General features: G+C 44.6%; 1 protein-coding gene across 4 annotated transcripts in view; it reads left to right on the forward strand.

The window, feature by feature from the left end:
• KHDRBS3 (KH RNA binding domain containing, signal transduction associated 3) overlaps positions 1-27,234 on the forward strand; it is a 133,371-nt gene that overhangs the window by 70,545 nt on the left and 35,592 nt on the right. For all 4 annotated transcript variants that reach the window (XR_001603413.2, XM_016216096.2, XM_016216099.2 and 1 more), the window contains one exon: positions 5,832-6,027. Coding sequence is in view for 3 of the 4 variants with exons in the window: in XM_016216096.2 (XP_016071582.2) it covers positions 5,832-6,027 (196 nt within the window). In the remaining variant the exon portion in view is untranslated. The remainder of the gene's footprint in view (positions 1-5,831; positions 6,028-27,234) is intronic.

Consider the following 27,234-nt stretch of genomic DNA (forward strand, 5'->3'; position numbering starts at 1 on the left):
CCTGATGTCAAAGAAACTAGTAGTTAGGAGCAAGTGGTGTAAGTAGGGAATGAGGGGTTTGATAAAAAGGGGCGTGGGAATAGAAATGAGGGTGCAGTGAAACCCGAGTGGGGAGTGTGGATAGGAGCAAACTTGAGATGAAGGTGGAGAAATAGGACAGATGGTGCCAGAGGGAGGTCGGTCGTCCCCGGCAGAGGGCAAAGCCTTTAAAGCAGAAAGGTTGGGACTGTTCGTGGTTGAGACTAGGGTGGGAAAGCTGGAGGTTCAAGGGTCACCCAGCTCTTACTAACTGTCTTACCTCAGGGATCTTCTCCTCTTTAAGCCGTAGTTACTTCATCTATTAAATGGAAAGAAAGTTGAGCACACACACCCTAACCCAAAGCTCACTTAATTTTTTAAACATTTTATTTATTGGTTTTAATATTTTAAACTATTTATTTATTGATTTGAGAGAGAGAGAGAGACATCAGTTTGTTGTTCCACTTATTCAAGCATCATTGGTTGCTTCTTGTATGTGCCCTGGCCGGGGATTGAACTCGCCTGCAACCTTGGTGTATCGGGACAGTGCTCCAACCAGCTGAGCTGCCCTGCCAGGGCCCCTACTTAATTTTTTAAATGTCTCATTCAAGTCCAAACTGGACTGGTTCCTTCACTGATTCCTCAGAATGACCCCACCCTAAAGGTTGAACTTTATAGCACCGATACTGGGTCCTCCTTCCCCGTTGGATCTTAAACAAATTCCTCGCCTCTCTCAGACTCATTCCTTTGTCATTGGTTTCATTGTCAGAGGGGAAGAAGCTTGTGCTGCGAGTCCCACAAGGCGCGGTTGGAAATGATAAAGCTGTTTCCTGCTTTTGTTTTTGAATAAAGAACAGAAGTGAAAGCACGCCAACAACTCGAATTGGAAGACAGTGAGGGCTTCCGAGTAGGGAGCACGCTCTCTGTCTTTGGGGGGATTCAGCACAGATGAAAAGAGGCGATCCCTCAGCTGGTTTCCTGCCCTTTCGGGGAGGCTGTGTTTTCTCACACACTGTCTTATATCGTCCATGGTTTTACTAATCACCGTTTTGTAAGTCACTGGAGAAAAAGGATTTGCTTTGGATCTCTTATACTCTGTACAGTGTGAACAGTTGCTCAGTCATTTTTTTAAAAAAACTTTACATATAAGATTGGACAGTTCACAGAATAAAGAAATGAGATAACTGCCCTGGCCAGTGAGCGCCGGCCCCCACACAGAAGGGTCGCAGGTTCGATTCCCTGGCAAGGGCATGTACTTGGGTTGCAGGTTCCATCCCGGGCCCCTGTCAGGGCGTGTGCCGGAGGCCACCAATGTGTCTCTCACATCAGTGTTTCTCTCTCTCTCCTTCTCTCTCTCTTTCTCTATCTCCCTCCCCCCTCTCTCTAAAAATCAATGGAAAAAATATCCTTGGGTGAAGATTAACTGAAAAAAAAAAGAAATAAAATAACCAACAGATTTCACGACTGGTCTGTAACCTCTGGATCCAAACCACCAGCAGAAGTACTTGAGGGATGGTTGCAAAGAGTCTCAGGCCCCCAAACTCCTCCCCCAGCCCCCTAACCCCAAGTGAGACTGCGCCGGAGGCAAGGTCCCAGGAACGAGCATGCACGTGAGCCCGTGAGGAGCTGCCCTCGGACCACACTGGTCCCTACAGGCGCTCAGGGTAGGAGCTGCCAACACCACCTGTTTGGAAGTCTTGGTCTTCATCAGCTCTGGCAGTTTCTCATGTGCCTCTTGAGGGATTATAACTATAGGCTGTGCTCGCCTTTTCCCCGTGTCTACCCCTCCTTCACCTGTCAGCCTCTGGCAGGGAAAAAAGTCTCAGAATGATTAAGCTTTACTCTCAGAAAAACACTCACAGGGAGCAAGAAAAGTTGTCAAATGCGTTAGGGATTCTGCAGGGAAAATAAATGACCCCTCAGGTCATTATTGCATCAGGCGTGGACCTCAGATAGAACCCTGGGAAGGTTTTTCTCATTGGCACACCGGCGATGTCAGGCCAAGACCCTGAGGCTAGATCCTGCAGACACCCGCTCTGGTCAGCTGTGGGCCTCCCCTTCCTGCCGCCCAGGACTCACCTGGGTTTCCCAAGGTCCCCAGTTCATATTGCTGGTGCTACCTGGAGCATTCGGGGCTGTGGCCGCCAAATGTATTGCTTTTCCCTATTCTTTGTCTTCTCGTAAAATTTAGGAGTAAAAGCCAAAGGATGGGGTACGTGTTACCTCTCGCTCTGCTGGACTGAGCTACTGTTGCTAAGTGTGTAAGATATATATCAATGTGCTGTTGGCTACGGGTACGGAGCGAGGACTGGGGTGAGCTGTACCCTCTCGCTGCTCTCCCCTCATCCTCAATAAGCAGCAAGAGGAGGGTGTCAGGACAGAGCCCAAGTGGAAGTCTTCATCTTAATCACCGCTCACTGGAGCCTGTTCCAGGTTAGGAGCTTCATATATCCTGTGCGTGAACCTCACAGCCATCCTGCAAGGGCTCGATGTTATTAACCCCACTTTACAGATGGGAAAACCAAGGCTAAGCAGCAAAGTGACAGAATTAGGTTCGAGCATGTTGGAACCCAAAGCATACGTTTTTTCATCACATCTCAAAACCTGTTATTAATTTATAAACTAAATAATTGTTTCTGAGTAATCAATACTTATTATAGTCAGACATTGAAAGCCCTGTTCCCTCAAAAACAGCCATTCCCTACAAAAACCTTTTTAAGTTATTTTTATATTTGAGTTTCAAAAGCAGAAACCATGGTCTCTCTGCTGAAAAGTATAAACAGAAGGAACCATTGCAGTCACATCCATCCTACTCAGTTGTATTGTCTTTCTGCTCTTCCATATCCTAATTCAGAGCAGCACTGTACTCTAATTCCATCAATTTGAATAAACTTTTCAAGTAAAAAAAAAATTCCACCTGATTATCATAAATCTCATCTAACGGGCGCTTGTTCTTCTCAGTCCCGCTGTTCCGCTCTGTGCTGAGCCTCATTCATAGCGTCCAGTGAGCACTCTGCGATATGACGGGATTGGTGTGTGGCCATGTCTCTGCATCGCGCCTTCCTCTCGCCAGAGCATCACTTAGAGCGACACTAGTACGGCTGCTTCACACCATTCCCAGGGATGTCCACTTAAAAATGAATCTTCAAAGCATACAGTGACCTGTCCGAGATCCCATAGCAGACGCCTCAGGGTGACTCCGTACACCCCAGGGCACACGATCTAACACTGTCCTTGATGTTGGGAAAGAATTGTGAACTTCGCGAATATATAAATGTGTGTCTTTCAATCTGATGAAAGACACACATTTAAATATTCAAAAGATGTAGTGACTGTTTTGTGGCCCATGTAGTACCTTGGTTGGCAGTGATGGGGCATTAGATAAGAAAACGGGAGCCTTAATTAGTTTGAATATACACAGATCCACTGAAATATCACCAGTGGGGTAGAGGCACTGTAAGTGGAAACTACTTTTTTCTTCTAATCACATTGAAGATTTTTCTAGGTATATGCCAGAGATAAAAAGATGGAATTATAGTGCCTGTCAGTACAGTTCAGAGTGATTACTGTTTGTATAAATTGTCCATCTGCGTCCAGTGACAGATGTGTGAGACGACTTTGTGCGTCCAGTGCCGTTTCTCACAATAACACTGAGCAGTGGGCTCCGAGTGTCTGCACAGCTGCGGGAACTGGCCTGGGAAGCCCAGACTCCTGGTCAGTTTGTTCACTGGAAGGCTGGAAGTGAAGCTGGTAGGTACAGTCAGGAACTGAATTCAGATAGGACTCCAGTGTCCTCGGCCTTGACCTCCACGTTTACTGTACTAATGTTTATGGCCTGGAATGGGGAAAAAAAAGAATTAAAATTTACAATACTCATAAAAGGGATAAAATGCGTTATCTGAGGGTGAAGGTCTTATTAGATTTTGCTTCTCTCTGATGACCTTGACAGTTTTGAGAGGTACTGGTAAGGCTTTTTTCTTTTTTTCTGTTTCTTTTTCTTTTTTTTTTATAAGATGTCCCTCATGTGGGATTTCTCCAACATTTTTCTCATATTAGCTTGAGGTTATGGGTTTGGGGAACTCAAATGTGACTTTCATCACATGATGTCAGGGGCACACACTATCACATGGCCTATCCACTGTGCATGTTACCTGGGTAACCTGAGTGAGGTTAGTATTCGTCAGGTTCTGCCGCTGTCAGGGTGGAATATCTACATGAACTGTTTGGAAGGCTCTTCTCTTCTCTCCCACTTATTAATGCAATCATTTATTTATATCAGGATGGACTCATGGATGTGTATCTTTTAGACATTGCATTAAAATCCAATACTACTTTATTTCTGTTGCTCGAATTGTCTCAGCTTTGGCCATCGGGAGTTCTTTCTGTTGGCTACTCTATTCCTTTCACATGCCCCCATAATTTTTTTAATTCTCTCTCTATATATTTATATATATTTTTGAGCACTCCCTTATTTTTGGTGCTTCAAGTTGCTCCATTGTCATCTTGTATATTTCCTGCTCCAGACCTAGAATCAGGCACTTCTCCCAGGAGCCAAGCTTCCTTTATTGGGGGACAGTATATTTTGGCTGCAAGTCCTTTATCAGATATGTGTTTAACACATATTTTCTCCCTTTCTGTGGTGTGTCTCTTCATCTCTAAACAGTGGCCTTCTCAGAATAGAAGTATTTAATTTTGATAAAGTCCAACTTACCAATTTTTATTTCATGGATTATGCTTTTCTAATTATATCTAAAACTCATCATCAAACCAAGGTCACATTTATTTCTCTTATGTTTTCTTTTATAAGTTTTAGATTTTACATATAGGTCTAAAACCATTTTGAGTTAATTTTTGTGAAAGATATGGTGTGTGTGTCTAGCCCTTCCCTTCCCTTCCCTTCCCTTCCCTTCCCTTCCCTTCCCTTCCCTTCCCTTCCCTGCCCTGCCCTGCCCTGCCCTGCCCTGCCCTGCCCTGCCCCCTTCCCTCCGCCTTCCCTCCCCGCATATGGATATCCATTAGTTCCAGCTCCATTTCTTGAAAAGACTATCGTTTCTCCATCAAACTGTCTTTGCTCCTTTGTTAGTGATCTTTTGACTATAATTCTGTGGATCAATTTCTGGATTCTGTTTTTCTTCCATTGATTGGTGTGTCTAGTCTTTTCGCCAGTCCTCACTATCTTGATTACTGTAGCTTTAAAGTAAGTCTTATAATCAGATAGTATGACTTCTCCCAACATGTTTCTTCTTCAGCATTGTATTGTCTCTCCTGGTTTTTTATCTTTCCTTATGTACTTTAGAATATGTTCGTCCATCTACAAAACAGCTTGCTGGGGCTTTGATTGGGATTGCATTGGTCTTAGGAAGAATTGGCAACTTAACACTATTGACTCAAAACCATGAGCTTGAAACATTTCTCTGATTTCTTTCATCAGAGTTTTGTATTACTTTACATAGTTTCCGTACATATTTTCTTAGACGTGTCCCAAAACATTTCATTTCATTTCACACATATTGTTGCGTCAGTAAATGCTGTCACATGTTTTTAAAAAAGAATTTCTTTATTCGGGAAGTTTTAGGTTCTCAACGGACTTGAGAGCATTTTGATGTTACCATGTTTACTGTGTGGGACGAGCTGCCCGAATGACTTCTTTTTGGGGGATACCTATTTCTTCTTTTGCTTTAGTTTTTACTTTGCATATGGTTCCTTCATTTCTTTTTACAGAAATACTGATTTTTCTGAGGTGTAAATGCATGTGAACGATGGAACTTTAGAGAAAATGACAAATATTGCTAATTTGACCCTCTTGTTTACAGGGGAAGGGGAGGAGTCACAGCCCGGCCGGTTGGAGTTGTGGTGCCTCGAGGGGCGTCAGCTTCCAGGGGAGTCCTTTCCACCCGAGGGCCAGTGAGTCGTGGAAGAGGACTTCTCACTCCCAGAGCAAGAGGAGTCCCCCCGACTGGGTACAGACCTCCACCGCCACCCCCAACACAAGAGACCTATGGAGATTATGTAAGTGAGGGTATCGGACTTCAGCTTTGATGATCTGATTGACCCAATACATATATACCACGGATGTTGTAACCAGATAACCTCTCTCACCTTGCTTTCATTCTTGACTATTCCACATTGGGTTAATTAGCAATATTTATTGAGTGCTAAGTAAGTATTTGGTATTAGAAGTACAGAAATTGAAAAAGAAATGACTTCTCTCATCAAGTAGCTTAAGTCCAAGATATTGAAGATGAATCTGGGTGGTGGGTTAGGGGCTCAAGACTAAGATCAAGGAGACAAGTTACGGAGCTCTTACAGGATTTTCTTGTAACGTTCTTTCATATTGCACTCCAGCTCGCCTCTGAGTAATTCAGCCATTTAAAAACCAATTGCCTACATGTGCCAAGCTGTTTTTATGCTGAGTATCTCCTCTTAAGCTCTGCTGCTGAATATGGATCCTTAGTGGAAAATCTTTTCAGCGAAGAAAACAAAAGTTCATTATTGTTTTAATGAATGCAGATCAGTTTTTCATTTACCATTCAGTAATTCTTTGATATGGTTCACTGACTTACCTAACATAAGAAGAAGGAAATATAACCCTGAAAACTGTGTGGGGGAGGGGAAGAGGAATTCTTCAACAAAAATACGAACCCCTCGGATTCTTACTATAGCTTCATAGTTTACCCAAAGGGAGAACATTAGCAGTGGAGAGATGTTTCCTGTCAGTAATCAGAAGTATTAAAGAGTGTGTGACTGTGGTTAAAGAGAGTGAGGCAGTTACAGGGCTGAAATGCAAGACCCAGTAGGTTTTCAAGGTTTTTTTTTCCTTTTAATTGAATTTATTGGAGTGACATTGGTTAATAAAATTATCTAGGTTTCAGGTACACAAGTCTGTAGTACATCAGCTGGATATTGTGTTGTGTGCTCACCACTCCAAGTCAAGTCTCCCTCCATCACCATTTTTCCTCTTTACCCTCTCCCACCTGTTCCCACCCCCTCACTCTCTGGTAATCACCATTCTGTGGTCTGTGTTTATGAACTTTTTTCCCTTAATCCCTTCAGCTTTTTCACCCAGCCCAGCAACCCCCCTCCCCTCTCACAGCTGTCAGTCTGTTTTCGATCTATGAGTCTTGTCTCTGTTTTGTTTGTTAGTTCCTTTTGTTCATTAGATTCCACATATGCATGAAATCGTATTTGTCTTTCTTTGTCTGGCTTACTTCACTCAGCATAGTACTTCAGGTCTATCCACGCTGTCACAAAGGGTAAGATTTCCTTCTTTTTTATGGTTGAGTAGCATTCCATTGTGTAAATGTACCACAGCTTTTTTATTTACTCATCTCCTGATGGGCACTTGGGCTCCTTCCAAATCTTGGCTATTGTAAGTAACACTGCAGTGAAGATAGGACATAAAGGGAGAGATTGACAGGAATACAGTCATAGTAGAGGATTTTTATACCCCATTTACATCAATGGATAGGTCTTCCAAACATAAAATAAACAAGGAAACATGGCCATAAGTGACACACTAGATCAGATGTATTTAATTGATATCTTCAGAGCATTTCACCCCAAAGCAGCAGAATATACATTCCTTTCAAATGCACATGGAACATTTTCTAGGATAGAATACACGTGTTAGGGCACAAAACAAGTCTGAATACATGTAAGAAGACTGAAATCATATCAAGCATCTTCTCTTACCATAATGGTATAAAACAAGAAATCAATCACAAGAATAAATTGGAAAAACACAAAAAGCCATGGAGGCTAAATAACATGTTACTAAACAATGAATGAGTTAACAATGAGATCAAGGAAGAAATCAAAAGATACCTTAGAACAAATGAAAATGAGAACACAGTAACCCCAAATCTGTGGGACACAGCAAAAGCAGTCTTAAGAGGGAAATTCATAGCATTATGAGCATACCTCAAGAAACAAGAAAAATCTCAAATAAACAATCTAACTTTACACTTAAAGGAACTTGTAAAAGAACAACAAACAAAGTCCAAAGTGAGAAGGAGGAAGGAAATAATGAAGATCAGAGCATAAATAAGCAAAATAGACAATGTAGAGTGTAAAAAACCATACAAAAAAAAGTAATGAAACCAAGAGCTGGTTCTTTTAAAAGATAAACAAGATTGACAAACCTTTAACCAGACTCATCAAGGAAAAAGAAAGAGTACTCAAATAAATGAAATGAAAGAGAAGTAACAACTGATACCAAAGAAATACAAAGAAATACAAAGGATTGTAAGACAATATTAATTAACAACTATATGCCAACAAATTGGACAATCTGGATGACATGGATAAATTACTAGAAACATACACTCTTCCAAAACTTAATCATGAAGAATCAGAGAATCTGAATAGACAGGTAACAGCTAGTGAAGCTGAAGCAGTCATCCAAAAACTACCAACGAACAAAAGTACTGGACCAGATGGTAGATTTTAGCAAACATTCAAAGAAGAGCTAATATCTGTCCTCAAACTATTCTAAAAACATGTTTTGCTTTAATGGAGGCCTCTCACTAGGTGTTTAGCTCCTCTTTGTACAGTTTCTGGAAGGTTGCAGAAATCCCCCAGGCCACAGACAGCCTCTTCAGCTTCATCTGCAACCACTGGGGAGATCAAAGTCTGTCCTGGACACACTGTACTGTTTGTAATTCCCTGAGTATGCTGTGTCCTCAGGCTTCCAGACCTTTGCTCACATTGCTTTTTCTGCATCTGACTCTCTGCTGCATGTCCCTCTTGACTTCAGTTAGCTTTCACTAGGGAAGTTTAGAGGAGCTGACCCATTGAGCATTACCACAGTCATTCCATGTCTCTCTCCCACCTAGACTGTGACCTCTGGAAGGACAAGCATGTGTGGCATTTTTCTTCTTTTTTGGAGGGGGCACCTGGATGGATGGGTGGATGGATGGATAGCTTTTACTTCTTTGTCCTCAGCAAAGAGTGTGTCCTGGGAACTCAGGGAATTATATTAATTATTTTTAACAAATAAATCTCGTAATAACAGTTTCACCAGTTTGCTCTGTTCTTGGGAGAGGACATGGATCCTGTCTCCTCCTTATAGTTGGACATGTTCCTGTTTGCTACTCTTCTTACCAAACTTACAGTAGTAACCCTGCCTCGAGCTCTTGCGCGAATACCGAGTCTCTTAAAGATAGCAGGACTGTAAATGGAAGGAAGCGTGCGGCATTCCCTGACTGTGGGCTGGGTGTCTCTCTGTTTCCCTGTCTCCCTTCCCGCTCTCTCAGGTTGGTTAATGAAGGTGTGGCTGGTAGATGTCGTTGTTACCAGATGGGGGTGGGGTGGGTGGACGAGGACCTTGGGCTCCACTCTTCCATAAATGCAGCATGAGTCAGGCGAGTGTTTAACTTTTCTGGCTTCATGATCCATACATTTCAGAATGAGCTATTTATTGACTTTGTTTCGTGAATTAATTCATCTTTTCACCTGACAAAGACTGAAGCCCTGCCCTGTGAGCGGGACGCCCGTGTCCTGTCTCAGTGTTCTGTTAGCCCAGCACGCCCTAGAGGAATATGAGTAAAAACTCCCGAGAGGTCAAAGTCTGGGAGATGGAAAGGAAATTCAAAGCACTTGGTTTTTCTGTTTGTAGCTCAGATTTTTATTGGTAAGTGATGGGAAAGGCATTAAAACGATTGATTCAGAGGTATCGTGTTGAGTTAATTTACTCACCTTTCCATCCGCTCCCACGGGTAATGGGTGAGTGGCCGTGTCGAGGAACAGGTGTCCTCTCGGGAGCAGACACGGTGGGGAAGGCAGCCTTCCCGCCTGTGTCCCGCGCTCGCTCCTGGCCCACCCCAGGCACCGCTCGTCACTGTGGCTGCAGTCCCCACCCAGGTCAGCCCTCTTCCTGCCACACGTGCCGTCATGAGAAACACTGTCCTGAGTACATCCCCTTCCCAGAGTTGCCGTCATGAAGAGTTTAGAGTTAGAAGTGCTATGACTTTTCCTCTTAATTCTCTCTTATTTCTGGGAGCATTTATTAAAATGAAGAGCCGAGAACAGGGTTTGCCCCACTAGCCTAGCATTTTGTCCCCTCCACCCCGTCACAGTGAGAGCATCAGTAGCCAGCACTGTGCATACCCAGCTTCGCTGGTCTCTGGCTTGAGGAGGGGACAGGCCCCCTCGCCTCCGCTCAGCTGCTCACAGCAGAAGCCCAGCCTCTCAGCTGGGCCCTTGGCACCTCATGGTCTTCCCACGACCCAGCTGGCTCTGAATCTCCCACCTCCAGCCCCTCTCATGCAGCTTTGCAGGCTCTGGCATGTCCCCAGTCATCGAATATTGGTCGTAACTGTTTGAAACCATGAAGATTATTCATGCATCTTACTTAGCTTGGCAGCATAGGAAGGAAAAAAATGGTAACTTTAAAAAAAAAATGTTTGTTTGCCTGTTTTTAGGATTTTAGATTGAGCGGCTACACTATAAGATATCCAGCTTCGAAAGCCTAGCATCCTAAACCCCCAAATGTGTGCTCAGTCCTGTGGCAGGTGGGAAAGTTGAAGCTGGTCTTCATAAAATATACTAAAATTATTACTTCATTGAACCGAAATACTCATAAATTAGATTCTGCACTCCGGAGAGTAGGGACGCCCTAATTCACCTTTATATTCTCAGAACCTGGTATACTGTCTGGCACATAGGAGGACCGTAATGATTGCTGACTGACTGACTGAATGAATATTCTCAAGATTGAGTTTTTTAAAATCGCCACCTGTGGAGAAGACCTCAGATGCTTCCCAGGTGGCTTTCCATTTTCACTCACATAGAGGTTCACGTGTAACTCAATCATTGGCATAGATCTGTGTGGTGCAGAAACATCGTCCGTGAGTATGCATCCCTCTCTTTGTTTATAAACTTCTAGGGGAAAGCGCCGTGTCCCTTATTCGTCTCTGGCCACTCGCGTGGTCCCTGGCACGCTGTAAGCGCTCAGCGGGTGCTTGCTGGGCTAGACCCCCTGCAGAGACCGGGTGCGTTTCCTGTGAAGGTTGTCGTGTTCTGTTCCCGGTCAGCGCTGCAACCATCCGCCGGCGAGAAGCAGGATAGCTGGCAGGGAAGGTGCCTTCCGCCTGGCTCAGTTGGCTGGGCGGCATCCCGGGCACTGAGCGGTTGCCGGTTCGATTCCCTGTCGGCACATACCTGGGTTGTGGGTTTGATCTCTGACCAGGGCGTGTACGTACAGAGGGCAGCCGATCGCGTTTCTCTCATTGATGTTCCTCCACCCCCCTCTTCTGTCTCCGTCCCCTTCTCTCTATGCACGTCCTTGGTGAGGCTTAAAGTGCATATCTTCCCTCAGTTAGCTGCATGCGGGTGTAGCCCCTTACAGAGCTAGAAGGCCGCTCTCTGTAGCACTTGAAGGGGACACAGTAACGTTTGTGGAGTGCGTCTCGCGTCTCAGTGTAAGAATGGGCTTTCAAGGAGACGTGCTGTTACTCTCCACAAAGCACTCTCGTATCCGTTATGTCACTTTGTCCTCACAGCCACTCGGTGGGACATACCCCGAGCCTGTTGTACGAAAGAAAACCGGAGGTCGGGGAGGTCAGCGTCTCACCCAGTCGCATGGAGGTCAGGAGGGAGCAGGTGTGGGATTGAGAATTCAAGGCCGGTATTCTGTCGAGAACAATCGGGGCTTTATTAAAATCAAAAACAGTGATGAAAAACAAAACAGAATACCGAAAAAACCAGTGCAGGTGTCGTCCTCATGGGGACAGCTGCCTGCGATGTCAGCGGGATGGAGGTGAGCGGCCTCCGCGGTCCCTGCGGTTCACCGCTTCTCGGCCCTGAAGCTGCCTTCAGTGGTTACCTGGGACCTGAGAAGACTTAGGGAGAATGGGTGGAGGTTAAGATTTCAAAAGTACAATATACAGAGCCCTGTTATTACAAATATTGGCAAAAATCAAAAGAGCATTTTTGCTATTAAAGAATTTCAGAGCATCCTTCTCTTTAAAAAAACTCGGCAGCCTGGCTGGGCGTGGCTCAGCGGTTGAGTGTTGACCTAGGATCCAGGCGATCGGGGTTCGATTCCCAGTCAGGGCACATGCCCGGGTTGCGGGCTCGATCCCCAGTCGGGGGCTTGCAGGAGGCAGCTGATCAATGATTCTCTCATCATTGATGTTTCTATCTCTCTCCCTCTCCTTTTCTCTCTCTGAAATCAATAAAGATATATTTTTAAAAAAACACACAAAAAAACCAAAAAACCAAAAAAAACCACTCGGCATTCCCTGGGCCTCCGCGGGTAACCTCTAAAGACCTTGAAATGCAGTCATTGCCATAAGGTTTTGCTTCAGGAGAAGTTGTTTGGTTCTATGTAACTGATCCGGCTGACTTTTCCTTTTCACTTGCCTTTACCTTTAGTATCTGAGGCCGTTATCTCCAGAGAAAAAGATGAAAAGAAATCACATATGTTGCTTATTTAAACAAAAAAAGGGATAAATCCTGTTCTTTCCAATCCTGCTCTTTTTTGAGAAAGTATATATTTCAGTCCTCAAATTACTCAATATTGCTCAGACTGTACTAAAGCGGCAGTGTGTGTGCCAGTGCGCTTTCAGGCCCGAGGAAACCAGTGGCACATGTTCATGTTGCTTTGTAAGTGGTTACAGGACGTCCATTAAGATTGTGCTTTGAGCCCAGGTGTGAAAGCCGGATCATTCGAAAGCATTTCTTTGTCACATGTACCTGTTGAAACCTGACTCATTTTCCTCAAGGTGAGTTGTGAAGAGAATTTGATCATTTATAATGTCATCTGAGACAGCTGTTCATCATCAGAGTCACTGTCACGAAACATTCCCCGACTGTGTGTCATTGACAACATCTGTTAGCAAATGCGTCTGTTGATTCTGAGACGGTTGTCATTACAGGGACACCCAGCCTCCCCACGCCTGTGGAGTAGACTCCCTGACCGTTGCGAGACTCACTCTCTTTGTGAGTCCTGTCTCTTCAGAATAACTCCGTGGAAACTGGGCAATTCAGCATGACTGGCTTTTTTCCAAAAAAGAAGAAAGCAGTGGATGTGTTTCCAACCACTTGGGTATAAATCGGGGCCTTCTGCTCCTTCTTTAACTTAGTAAAATGAGACCTAATAACATTAATGTCTCGTCTCTTCTTTGAGAACAGAGAGTCCCTCTTTCCCACAGAGACGTGGAGTCATTGCCATGTGAACAAATGATTAAATAGCTGACAATTAATTGGTGTGCGTGGAGGCAGCCACAGAGCACTTTCTTCAGAACGCCGGTGTGAACTGCAGAAACGCGTGCCTCCTGGCAGAGCCCGTTTCCACCTCAGCTTCAAGTGAAACCGTGAGCGATAAATGGCCTTAGACGCCACCTACAAAAAATTCTGAGCTATCAGAGTAGATGCGTGCTCCCCTGACACTCGGCGTGGTAGTTCTGGGTACTGACTCTGAAACAGCTCGTTCATTCTCATTTCACCCGGCACTCAAATGCTCATAAGAATGAGACCTGAATCTGCCTGAGCTCTGTCTGCTGTCATCCTCCCGTGTCCCTCTCTTCTCTTCCAGTGCTGCAGCGCTGTGGGACAGGGCAGAGTCCCAGTGACTGTGAGTGGCTGCCAGGGCCTCACGGCTCATCTTCGCTCCCTGTATTCAGACAGTACCCGCGTGGTCTCACGTCTTCATAAATAACTGTGGCATCTCCGGTTCAGCTGCATTGCACCTGCATTAGTTAAGGTGCTTGACCTCCGTAGGGAGCAGTCTCCAATCTCCCCTGTCCCATAATGTGCTCTGGTTATGTCCTCAGAGCACCTGTGCTTGTCACAATTTGCAATTATTTGCTCTCACTATAAATCTGTGCTCATTCTTTTATTCCTACCACCTAGCATACAGTAGTCACTCAATAAATACTGGTTGTTTGGATGGATGGATGGATGGATGGATGGATGGATGGATGGATGGACGGATGGGCGTGTAGACGATTGCTGTAGCCCACTCAGTCCCACCTTTACTTCTAGTCTTGCCTCTGCCCTGGTGCCTTCCGTTAAATAATGTATTAGTCGTACCACTTCTAGTGTCAGAGTCTGGCAATGCTGCCGCCCCTCCGCAGGCCCCAGCCCCAGGACATAAGAGCTCGTGTGTTCTTTTAGAAGGACCTCAGTCTATTTGGGGTGAAGTTGAGGTTCGTCTAAGTGACGTGGAAAGGCCTTCGTGACTGTCCCCGTCTGCCTGCTGCTCAGCCTCCCTGCCCTCGGCCCCATCGCCGTCATTTCACATTCCATCAGGACCTCTTGCTGCTCTGTGAACACACCCGGGACTTGACTGTGTCACCCTGCGTTTGGGACTGGTTTTCTTCTAATGCCCTTCTCTCTTGTCCACGGCAACTCTTTTTTCTCTCTGTCCCTCAGCTGCGCCTCCTTCCAGTCCTGATCAGGCGCAGTATCAGCATCTTTGGTGCACTGGGCACCCACCTCTGTGCTTCCTTACTGTCATTGTCCCCAGTGGGCTGTGGTTGCTTTAGGGAGGGAACTATACCTGGCCCAGAGCCCTTCACAGGGCCTGACATTTTGGAGATGCTAAACACACACGTGCAGGATGGCCTAGCTAACTCTGCCATTCCGTGTGCCATTTTCTGTGAAAAGTACTAAGCGAAATCATGTCAAGTACCTTATGCTAATTTCACCACCCTCACCTGGCTCGTTTAGTGAGGCGATTGGTAAGAAGGTACAATTTAATAAAGATAATGCGATTCTGAGAGGCGCAATCCTTGGTTTCTAGTCCCACTTCTTGTCAGTATCACCCCTTCTCTCTCTGTTGTGTGAAGTTGTGTAAATCACTTAACCTCCTTGGGCCTTAGTTTCTCAGTTGGCAGAATGGAGACGAAGGTGCTTTACCTCCCAGGCCCGTGGGGTAGACCGGATGCCTCCTGACTCTTCTCCAGCTTGAAAATTCTATAATGGGTTGAGTGTTTCCTGGAACTTACTCGGTTTCCACTATCGCCCTGAAAATAATTTTTCTTACAAGAAACTAATTTCCTCAAGTGGAAATCTTAATATCAAAAAAAAGTCAAAGCCCTGGCCAGGTGGCTCTGTTGGCTGGAGCATGGTCCTGTCCACCAGAAGGGGTGGGTTCAGTTCCTGGTCAGGGCACCTATGGGAGGCAACCGATTACTGTTTCTCTCGCACACCTGCGTCTCTCTCTCCTCTCTCTTTTCCTCTCTCTCTAAAATCAATAAACATTGCACATATCCTCAGATGAGGTTAAAAAAAATAAAAGTCACAGAATAAACAAAACGAACATTTTAATGAGAGGAAACAGCTAAAAGTGAGTGGGCGTGAGTCTTGAATTCTAAAACAAAAGTTTTACAAACTTTTAAAAGTGGGATTTTTAAAAATGCAGACCTGCCATTCAAGATGTATATAAACTAAAATTGTCTTAGAAGTTCTAATTATGTTATTTTCTAACTCATTTAAGTAGGACTGCCTCAGCCGTCTGTTCATGGCAGTGTTTGCCAGTCACAATGTCGTTTGATGTCTTAATGTTGGGTGATCTTTCTAAGCTTCTGAGGCTGCGCTGATGGCTCATTCACCTTGGAACGTAAGCATGTTGGAGCTTTCTAGAGGTCATACAAGGTCACCAGAATGTGAAAGCTCCTTTACTGCAGCAGGTCCTCAGATAAGCCTTTTAGGTCAAGGTCATTTCATTATAACATTGATGAGAAAAAAAATATTGATTCCCAGCTGGGCTGGGGCCATTGTCTGTGTGGAGTTTGGCCGTTCTCTGCACGTCCACGTGGGTTTTCTCTGGGTTCTCGGATTTCCTCTTACATCCCAAAAATGTGCACTTGAGGTGAATTATGTCTAAATGGTCCTGGTCGGGGTGAGTGTGTGAGTGGTGCAGTCAGCATGGTTCCAGTCCGCGGGCGCTTAGACAGGACAGCTGATTCTTCCCAAGTGGCACGTCGAGTGGGTGGCAAACCTGTGTGCCTTTACTTTCTCACAAATGCTGTTCTGAGCCCTTTGCATGGATGTTCAACAGCTTTACAACAACGCCATGAAATAAAAGTCACACAGCTGGTTAGGGCAGAGCTGGAATTTGGAGCCCAGCAGTCTGTCTGGCTCCAGAGCCCACGCTCCTAAGACCTGGCACTATCAGGACCCAGGACAAGTCAGTTTCATCTGATTCAAAACCCTCTGTTTGCAAATGGAGAAAGTGATAAATGAATGGGAAAGCTATTTAATCTCGTCAGATGTAGAGGTGGCTTTGCGAAACTTAGAGCGAGAGGTGCACAATTAAGTAGTTTGTTGGTTTTACCAATCCTCCTGTAAGTACTGTAGGGTATTTCCTCACAGGACAACTACCACCCGTTGGTAGTAATCCAGGTTTAATCCAGGTTAAGAGTGGGTAGTAATCCACTTAATCCAGGTTTAGAGCCTCAAAGAGAACGTTTTGGCTGGGAGCAGGAATCTAAGCCTTGTGTCCTACGTGTCTTTTCCGCCTGTTTTCTGGCACCCTGGCTCAGGAAGGCTGCGAAAGATGAAACTTGTCCTAAGAAAGATGCTAGTTACTGTGATAATGTGGCATCAGTCCCTGTGAAAAGACAGCACCAAGACCACCGTTTCCTCCTGTGGCATTAGAATAAAACCTGAAATTTTGACGATGGGGGACATCAGCGAAGGTCTTTTTAGGGAAAGCCACTTACATTTTTAAGTGTACATGCAATTCTATAACCTAGATTTGTTTAAAGATTCCGTGAAGTGATACTTCTCATTCTTTCGAGAGCTCACATGCAGTTTTATATCGTGACTAGTTTGGGGACTTAGGGCCGAGGACAGTTGTACCCTCAGGTCAGCAGAGTTTCCCAGTGCAGCGCCTGCTGGTGTCACTTTTTGACAGTTAACTAATCTCCAAACTGCTTCAATTATCTTGTTTTCCATGGTGAGAAATTAAAACAGAGTACAGATTGTGAAAAGGTTGTTTTTGAAAATGCATTTTAAATGTGAGTTGAAAAGCCTTTTTATTTTAGACAAAAAGATGAAGGTTCCGTAATTTTTTACCAGAAGCAAGAGTGAGAGCCATGTGCAATTTACTCGAACGTCTGTCAGGGGCTTCACAAGTCCATCTCTTCCCTAAATGCTTGAAAGCTTGACCTAGTTTAGAAACGTAAAACTTGAGGAAATAATTTCAGATTTTCAATTTACGAATATGGAGGAGTGTGCCCCCCCCCTTTAAACAAAACCCCAAAAAAGTGGTTCATTAAGGAAACGGAGGCTGTGAAAGCCGTGTCCCCAAGGCCGGGAAACGTCACCTTCCTGGGTAAGCGTGTCCCCCCCAAGGTAGCCCAGGGGCACTGGTTGTGTGTGAGCTACTGTGACGGGTGTGCCACCTCCCCGGGGGAACCCGAGAGCCACCGGGTCGGTCCTCCGTCACAGGGGACGTCCCACGGGCACCTGCGCCTTTGTTCTTCTGTTTCCGCGGGCGTCTGGCCGGCGCCCGGAGCACTCAGTCCCTGCGCTCGTGTCCACCGTGTCCCGGGTGGTCAGCCCCTGTTTGCATCTGTGTGTGCACCGTGTGGGGAACCTAGAGCAGGGTGACCGCTCCTGGGTTTGTCTTACTGTCCCCGTTATATTTAAATTGTGGGCAAGAGCGGCCCTGCCTTTTATCCACTGGGCCCGGCATGTAAGAAGTAGCCAGTGTTTGCTCTCTCGACGCAGAGAGAAAAGCCCATTCCCCTCGGGTGAGAGCACAGAGCTGACCTGCGCACAGAGCACTGAGGGGGGAGAGGGGGCACGAGCGCCTCGGTGGGCTGTGGCCCCGCTCCCTAGAGGAGACGGCGCTTGGAGCAGCGGCCGAGCGGGAGGCTCCCGAGGGTCCGCGGGTCCTGGGGGGCCTGGCCACGTGGAGGGCGCGGGCTGTGTGGGGGCAGCCCGAGAGCGTTCCTGGGGCCTGTCATCGACAAGCTCATCTTCAGTCTTCTGTTTTGATTCTGCTCACTCTGTCAGTAGGCAGACCAGGGTGAGAGGCGCGGGACGGCGCGGGATCTGGACAGGTGCTGCGGGGATCTTTACCCTGCAGTGCAGCGTGAAACCCCATTGCCGGGCGGGTGATGCAGCGCAGGGCGGGCCGGCCGCCAGGTCTGTCCGCTGGGGTCACCGTCCTGGGCGTCCATTAGAGTCCAGGGCCAACCCTCAGGTTCATGGGGACAAGCCATGTATCACAGCATTAGAAGCAAAGCCAGGAGCCGGACCGACTGCTCCCACACCCTTGCTGTGCCTTTCACTGCTGTGTGACCTCAGGCGAGTTGCTTAGCTCCTCTTTGCTTCAGTTTCTGACCTTTAAATGGAAATATTAGTGCTTATCCCATGAGGTTGTTATGAAGTTTAGATAAGTTAACATATGGAAAGTATTTAAAATAGTGCCTGGCACATAAAAAGTGATATGTAAGTATATTTACTGTTGGCTTCGAAGTCTGATTCTTCGGATTACCAGTATAGCGCTGTCTTCCAGGGCAGACTCTTGCCGTGCCCCAGGTATTAATGTATGAAAAAGCATAGTATCCAGTACTGTCCACACCCACCAGAATGATGAGAATTAAAAAGGTAACCTCAGCTGTGAGCTAGAGTGGGGGGCATGGGATTCTCATATGTTGCTGTGGGAATGGAAGTTGCTGTAACCGCTTTGGAGGAATGTTTGGCATCGCCTCTTCCTGCCGAGCCCCTACCCCGGAGGGTAGAAAGCACAAACCTGGGCAACAGAGAAAGTCCATGAGGCACAAAAACCTCCTGTGGCCACCTGTTCACTTGAAGTTCAAAGGTCCTAGGTGATCTGTGTGTCCCTTCCCCCCCGCCCCCCTTGCCCCCGACTCACTCCACTTTGACCTTTCTGCCTCAGGACCTTTGTACTGGCTGTCACTCTGCCTGAAATACTCCTTCCCACACTAAAAACCTCTGCGTAACTAGCCCCTCAGCTCTTTCCATTTGTTTGCAGCCTCTCTTCTGGAGGGACCCCGGCCACCCTGCCCGTTATGTACCGTATTCTATCCGTGATGCTTGGTTTTGTCCATCTGCTTCCCCCTGGAATGTCAGCCCCATGGCAGTGCGACACCGCCAGTGCTCAGAACAGCGTCTGGCACACACATCTGGGGGAAGATGGAAAAACTGACATAAACATTTTAGCATGATGTCCATCATGTGCCCTCTTTTCCTCATCTTTGTGGGACTGCTGGTTCAGTTTTGTTTTAACTTGCTATTTACCGTTTTCCCGTCTCTTGTTTGTGGGATTTCTGGATTCACTTCTTTGCTATTTTATTTTCCCATACTGTATTTTTGAACACCTTGTCAAATCCAAACAAATCTCTCAGATAAGAGCTGAGAGAAGAGAAGGCGTCCTGTGAATGACAGACATCGACGTGTCTTTAAAAACTGTACTTGGATGCGGAGGGGATCGCAGCTGACCCTGGCCAGCCATTTCTTTATCTAAAAGCCGCAGTCCTCACACTGGGATTTGTGGGCTATGGAAATGCAGACACCGCAGTTTAGACAGTTGTAAGACTTTATCACATTCTACAGAAGACAAATGCCTGCTCAGCTCTGATGTTTCTCTGGCCTAATAGCATGAGAGCGTTGAAGGGAATAGACCTTTAAATAAAATGAAACTGCCCTCACTGGGCAAAGCCTGTGCCAGACAGCTTTCGTATATATTTTTTGCTTAACTTGAACTGGAATCTGAACATGGGCATCAGACTCCAAAGACCAATGTGAAGTTGTGTGAGTCTCAAAGGCATATGATACATTTCTCACAACCATGCGACTTGATTGTCAGATTAATGGTGTTTTATTTATATGATTGTGGGAAACATTCTTTAGAATTATTAGTAATACTGTGTTTTTTCTCTTTAATTAAAAAATAGCTTGGTTATGTGATATGTTTTCACGGTCATTGGTGATACTCAACAAGGATATTACTACTCAGACTCCAGCAGAAATGAACTTCTCAAAGCCTGTTTTTAGCTAATCTGTTTGTTTTATAAACTCAAAGCAACCATTATAAAACTAGATTTAAATATGCCTTGAACACTGTATTATATGTGAAAACTTTGTACATTTTGAAATGACCAGATAGAACCATAATTAAGGTAAAGTTTATGTAGGGTAATTGTTTTAAAAGGACTCCCTTGAAACATTATTTTTAAAATCACTCTTTTGTAAATCGTTCTGTTTAAAATGCCTTTTCCCAGCTTAAATGTTATGCTTGATTTTCCTTGTGACAGAAATAGAATTAAATGTCATGCTGTTTCCTTTATCCTGGAAAAACTCTTCTTTTAAAGCAAGATTTCTCTGCTGTCTGCCTGTTGGGCGGGGCTCGTATGTCGGGGTTTGTAGGTCGGGAAAGGTGAATGTTAGAACAGTATCCTTGCTGAAGGCCCAGCATGGACCATGGGCCCAGCTCACCCTGGCAGTTAAATTCCATTTAATCATCTCTATCAAAGGTAAAAACTCAGAGGTATAACTTGATGAACTGTAAGCACATCTTTTCTATTGAGGCAGGAATGTATATTAATCTGCTTTTAATCTGTGTTTGTTCGATATTTTTAATAACGTTCTGACATTCAGAAATAAAACAGCGTTTTAAAGGGAAATTTCTTGCTGATAGCAGGGAACATAAGAATGGCAGGCAGTGTGTGGCAAAGAATTCAAGTGAGGGCTCATAAAAATGTATACATTTTATTTTTCAATGTATTTTTATTTATTTCAGGGAGAGAGAGGGAGAGAGAGAGGAACAGCAATGATGAGAGTCATTGATCGGCTGCCTCCTGCTGGGGATCGAGCCTGCAACCCAGGCATGTGCCCTGACTGGGAATCGAACCTCGATCTCCTGGATCATAAGTCGATGCTCAACCACTGAGCCACGCCGGCCAGGCACACACACTTTTAATGAATACTGCGTTTTTCCTACAATATCTCCTTGACTTGCATTCATCTCTAAGAAGCTACCGCTCTGTTTCCTGCCACTTGTTTTTTAGTTCATTCATTCATTCACTCATCAGACGCTCCTGGATGCCTCCTATATGCACCAGACATTGATAGCCTGGCGGGCCAGCGTGAGAGAAAGGAGGCTGAGAAGTCACGGCAGACTGTGTGTGTGTAAGTTATCAGTTGTCGTAGAAGCACAAAGGAGGGGTGCTAGTTCTACCTGGAGTCCTCTGGTGAAGACCTAGGTGGTCGGAGGGAGCAGCACAGCATGAGACAGAAGGTTCTCCAGGCCCTCCGCATGTGCTGCACTGTGTGAGGGACGGTGTCTGGGCAAACTGCAAAGGCGAGGCTGGGAGGGCCTGAGGGAACGTGCTCCCCAGCCTGGAGGACGGGCGGGAGGGGGGCAGAGAGGGAGCTGGAGGCGGGCGCGGCAAGCGCAGACTGGCATTGGCGTGGCGGGTCCGAGGAGGGCTCAGATCAGGAGGCAGCGGGTGGGCTGGGCTGTCACAGGGGTCCAGTTGCGAACCAGGAGTGATCCCCAGGTGCTCTGCTGGGGACGTAGAGGAAGGGGTGGGTGTGAGAGATTTGGGAGATAAAGGTAAAGATGTGGTGCCCAGGTGGGTGACCGCGGATGGAGAAGCGGGGGCATTGACTGCTGCAGACATGGGTGCCTTCAGAGGTGTGTGCAGAGTGCAGGTCCCTTCGCACTTTGCCAGGGCGTGTCTGCACCCTGCCGGGCTCACAGCCATGGGGCCGATTCTAAGAGTGTGCCCGAGGAGATGAAACATCGCCGCATGCATTTTAGTCGGGCAGGGAGCTCTAGTACATTAAGCTTCTGCAGAGGAAATCCCGTAGCTGCTTAGGATAAAGGTGTCCCTGCACTTGGGCTCCTCTGAGGCCTGGCTCTGGAGGAGTCTAGACCAGCTGGGCACACTCAGGGCCGGTGAGCGCTCTGTGGCCGGGCACTGGGCAGGCTTTTCCCCGGAGGCACTCGGTCCAGCAGCCTGTGAACATTCTCTGCCTGTCCTCCCTGTGCTCCTGGCACTGCCGAGACTGCCCGTGAAAGAGGAAGGACCGGGTCCTGTTCCCAGGCGGGCGAGGCCGAGTCAGGCCTTTCTGTGCAGTGACAGAGGCAGATGCGTTAGATCTACTGCGGGCTCAGTGGTGGCCGAGAGACGGGTTTTGTGGGACTGAGAAGATTTAACAGAAGAGGCGACTCCTTTGAGCTCTATTTGAAAAATTCATAGGCAGAGAGGGGCTGGCACAGAGACCTCAGGAACTGGCAGGTGAACTGGATTGAATCATTGCATTCGAGGCACAGGACGCATGGCCAAAAATGAGGCTGACATGCAGACCGGGGCCAGGTCACAAAGGGGAATGCTCTCTAGGGAAAAACCTGGAAATGCGAGAAATTACACAATGATTTCAGGCCTGAAGAAAGTCTTTCAACACTTCAGCACTGCCGGCGGGGAAGGAGTGAGCTCTCCATCCCAGGCTCTGACAAGCTTTCGAAGAGTAAACGCTAAGCTTGGCTGTGGGGTCAAAGTAAATCTGTAACATCCCCTTCCATCCTAGATTTATGATCCTGTTCAATTCTATGTTAACTTGTAACAAATAATGCATTCAATATTTTTAAAAATTTCTACTCTAGTCACAGAAAAATCTAAGGAGGAATTTCCTAATGTCAAATTAAATAAATAAAAACAAGGAGCTAATAGTTGGGGACACTTGAAAATAAAAGCATTGGGGAAAAAAGAGGGGTGCTAGTCCTCAGGCCCCCAGTCCTCAGACAAAGATGCCTGAGGCTCAGTGGCTTACTCAGCTCCGCCACCTCTGCCCCTTCTCATCTGAATCTCCTGCTGAATCCTTACTGGTTAACCTCCAGCGTCGTTCCCAGCCAGTGACTTTATCTCCTACCTTGCGGTAAAATAGCAGATGACCAACGAGAATTTCCTCCTAGAAACTTCCACCTTTATTTGCAGCCTCACTCCGCTTTCCCCCCTCCTCTTTTCATAACCTTTTCTATGTTTCCCTGCATTATTCAAGTTTTGTCCATTGAACAAATAATGCTCATAATGGGAGGGGGGTGCACCCCTCATGGTCAACTCCAACTGAGAAGTCATCATGAAAGAAATCTTGTGAGAGTAGCAAATTTAATCTTAAAACCTTTCGCGTAAAAATACGGAAGTCAATAATTCAGTGCCCTAACCCCATTGAAAATTCAAATAAGTCGCTCTTATTGTGTATCTGACAGAGTAATTGAATGAAGGACGCATGACATAACTGGGGGTTAAAATAGTATAGCTGTTTAAGAAGGTCCCAGTCATTTCTAATTTTGAGTCTTTAAAGAAGCAAAGAAATAGAATTCTTCACTTGGTAAAGCCATGTTTTTTTCAGGCTACTGACATCGCTAAAGGAACCCTGAGCTCCGAATTTTGCCCAGGCTGCCCAGTGCCATGATGTAGTTGCCTGCGCGGCCCTCCAGCTTCACCCTCGCTGTCCCCAGACACTGTTATAAAACTCAGAGAGGATCATGGCACTCACAGTGCAAATCCGCACTCCTTACCCTGGTCATTCACGCTGTGGCCGTGGGCTCTCGGTCTCGGCCCTGCCGTGCACCCCCCGCAAGCGGCTCGCTTCCCTGGGTGAGAAGGGGTCTCCTGTCTGTGCTCCATTGTTTTGTACCTGCCCTTCATTCTGCCTAATTTTTATTTTTAATGACTTTTCCCAGTACCTTTTGCTTTTCTCTGCTTTTGAGACTAAGATCTATCATGGAGATTTCTGGGAAATTTCCGTCTCCTTTCCCTTCCCCACCAGGCAGCCTGGATGCTCCCGTTAGCCACAGGCCTGGACGTGTTCGCTCCGGTTCTGTAATTGTCTGTCGTCTCCCACTTCGCCTCAGAAGTGTCCTCCCTGGACTGCCAGGCACAGCGTAGGTGCTAAACGGAGAGCAGTTTAAAAAAACAGAATTTAATAAGATTACTCCTTTCATTAGGAACAACAGCTTCTTTTAATTTATTCATTTGCCAGAATTAGTAGTAGCGTCTGCATTACGCTACAAAACTTACAGCTAAAGTCACCTCAGTTTCCGGTGGTTTTTCATTTGTCTCTGGTCTGCTGACCTTTTCAGCCCTCGCGTTGGTCACTGGGAGGTCACGGCCAAGTTTGGAACCTGCCTTTGTCACTGTGCGGAGCTCGCTTGCGTGTTGTGTCCTAACCGTATGCTGGGCTTTATGCTTCCCTGCCCCTAGTTACCGAGTGTGCATTTTATATTCTGTTCTATCTCATGTCCAAAGGACTGGACATACAACTCTTCAAAAAATACTCAGTTCCTCCTTTGTTAAAGAAATGTTTAAAAAATTTAAGTGATTATGTACAAATTGTGGATGTAAATGTCATTGAGTAACATGTCTAATTTGATCTTATAGAGTGATTATATCTCTGGTTGTTTTTGAATTTCGTTAATACTTTAACCTTAGTGTGCTTGTGGAACTGTCCTTAGTAGAACTAGGAGAATGGCTGTACCGCTGTTTTGTTTTGTTTTTTTATTGTTGAGTTGTAGGAGTTTTTTACATATTACGAGCACTACACCATTATCAGATATGTGATTTGCACATATTTTCTCCCATCTTATAGATTGCCTTTTTCCTTTTTTGCTAATGTCCTTTGATGCATAAGTTTTAAATTTAGATGAAGTCTATTTAATCTATATTTTCTTTGGAGATTTGTGTTTTTTCTGGCGTGTCTAAGAAATTAACGACTAACCAATATCACAAGGATTTGCACCTGTTTCTTTCTTAGAGTTTTATAATTTTATCTGGTATACACCTGATGCATTTTTATTAATTTCTGTATATGGTGTGAGGTAATGGTCCAACTTTTGCATGTAGGTATCCATTTATTTCCACACTGGTTACTAAAATGATTATTGTAACTACCATTGAATTGTCTTAAATACATGTTAGGCATTTTGCTGGAATATATTCATATGCATATATATATTGTCATCCTTTCAAGATACTTACATAAATGTAAGGGTTTATTTGTATACTCTCAATTCTGTTTTGTAGATCTATATGTCTCTGCCAGTACCTCACTGGTTTGATCACTTAGTAGTAAATTTTGAATTGGGAAAATTCTGGAGACTGTACTGGAGACTGCTCCCCATATAATTGAGAATGTTCCATGTATAATTGAAAAAATATATATTCTTTTTTAAAAAAATATATAATTTTATCGATTTCACAGAGAGGAAGGGAGAGGGAGAGAGAGAGAAACATCAATGATGAGAGAGAGTCATTGATCAGCTGCCTCCTGCATGCCCCCCACTGGGGACTGAGCCCGAAACCCAGGCATGTGCCCTGACCAGGAATCAAACCTTGATCTCTGGGATCCTAGGTTGATCGATACTCAACCGCTGTGCCATAGCGGCTGGGCTATATTCTTTTTCTTACCAGGTACAATATTCTATAGATGTCTCTTAGGTTTAATTGGATAGTATTGTTGTTCAAATCTTCTATTTCTTTTTTGATTTTTTTTTTTTTTTTTAGTTTATTATTGAAGGTGTTGACATTGAAATTCCCAACTGCAGGGTGTCCCAAAAAATGTATACATACTTTAACAGCTGATAGCTCAATTTTGAAAATGAAATGTATTTTAATAAACACTTCCCTTACAATTATTCAAAGTGTGTGTATACGGTTTTTGGGGACACCTTATATTGTTGAATTTTCTTTATCTCCCTTTAGTTCTGTCAGTTTTTGCTACGTGCAGGTTGATGTTTGTATATGTGCATACATTTTTATAATTATTTTATCTTCTTGATATATTGACCTTTTTATTGCTGTAAATAAATGTCCTTTTTTTCTCTAGTATTAATTTTTGTCTTAAAGTTGATATGTCTGATACTAGTATAGCTCTGATAGTTCTCTTTTGGTTAATATTTCCATAGTGTAGCTTCTTTCATCCTTTTACTTTCAATGTATTTTCCTCTTTGAGTCTAAAGTATATCTGTTATAGACAGCATATGGTTAGACCATGTTTTTTAACAAGATGCCAATTTCTGCCTTTAAATTGGTGTGTTTAATCCATTTATATTTAGTGTAAGAACTGATAAGGTAGGATTTATGTCTGCCACTGTGCTATTTGTTTTATATATATCTTATGTCTTTTTTGTACCTTAATAACTCCTTTTGTGCTAAGTAGATATTTTTACTGCACCACTTTAATTTCATTGTCATTTCTTTTACTAGTTATTTTTAAATATTTTAAATTATTTTCTTACCCTGTTTAGGGTATTACAATTTACACCTTATATTAGTCTTTTTCAGATTTATAACAACTTAATTTCAACAGTACACAAGAATTTTGCTTCCCTGTAGGTCCATTCTCGCCCCACCTCTGTGTTGTGACTCCCATAAAAATTTCAGCTTTATATATTTTGTGCTTATCAACACAGATTTATAATTGTTTCTTTATGTTGTCTTTTAAATAAAATAGGAGAAAAAAGTTATAACAGAAATATATTTCTCCTGCCTTTTATATTTACCTTAGTAGCTACCTGTACTAATGTTCTTTATTTTTTTTAATATAGATTCAAGTTACTCTCTTAATGACCTTTCACTTACCTGAAGAATTGCTTTTCATATTTTTATAGAGCATCTCTTCTATTGATGTATTCTCTCAGTTTTTGTTAACCTGGAAATATCTTAATTTTTTTTATGTTTTGAAGGATAGTTTTCTGGATATAGAGTTCTTAGTTGACAATGTTTTTATTTTGGTACTTGGAAATTAGAATCTCATTGCCTGCTGGCCTCCATGGTTTCTCTTGAGAAGTCAGCTTTTGATCTTATTGTAGATCTTTTGCACATGAAAAGTAACTTCTCTCTTGCTGACTTTTCTCTCTTTCTCTTTCAGTGTGTTGAAGATAATGTACTTAGGTGTGGGCCTTTTTGAGTTTATTCTACTTGGAATTTGTGGAGCTTTTTGAATATGTAGATTAAAGGTGTTTTTTTTAATCAAATTTGGAAAGTTTCATGCCATTGTTTCTCCAAATAATATTTCTGCTCCTTTCTCTCTTTACCTTCTGGGTGTCTCATTATACATATGTTCATGTTTAATGGTGGCCCCCAGGTCTCTGAGACCCTGTTTATGTTCTTCATTCTTTTTATTCCCTCTTTCTCAAACTGGATAATCTCAGTTGATTTATCTTCAGGTTCACTAATTCTTTCTTCTGTCTAGTGATATCTGCTATTGAACCTCTCTGGTGAATTTTCA

Source organism: Miniopterus natalensis, chromosome 16 (assembly GCF_054644295.1).
Source record: "Miniopterus natalensis isolate mMinNat1 chromosome 16, mMinNat1.hap1, whole genome shotgun sequence".
NCBI classification, from domain to species: domain Eukaryota; kingdom Metazoa; phylum Chordata; class Mammalia; order Chiroptera; family Miniopteridae; genus Miniopterus; species Miniopterus natalensis.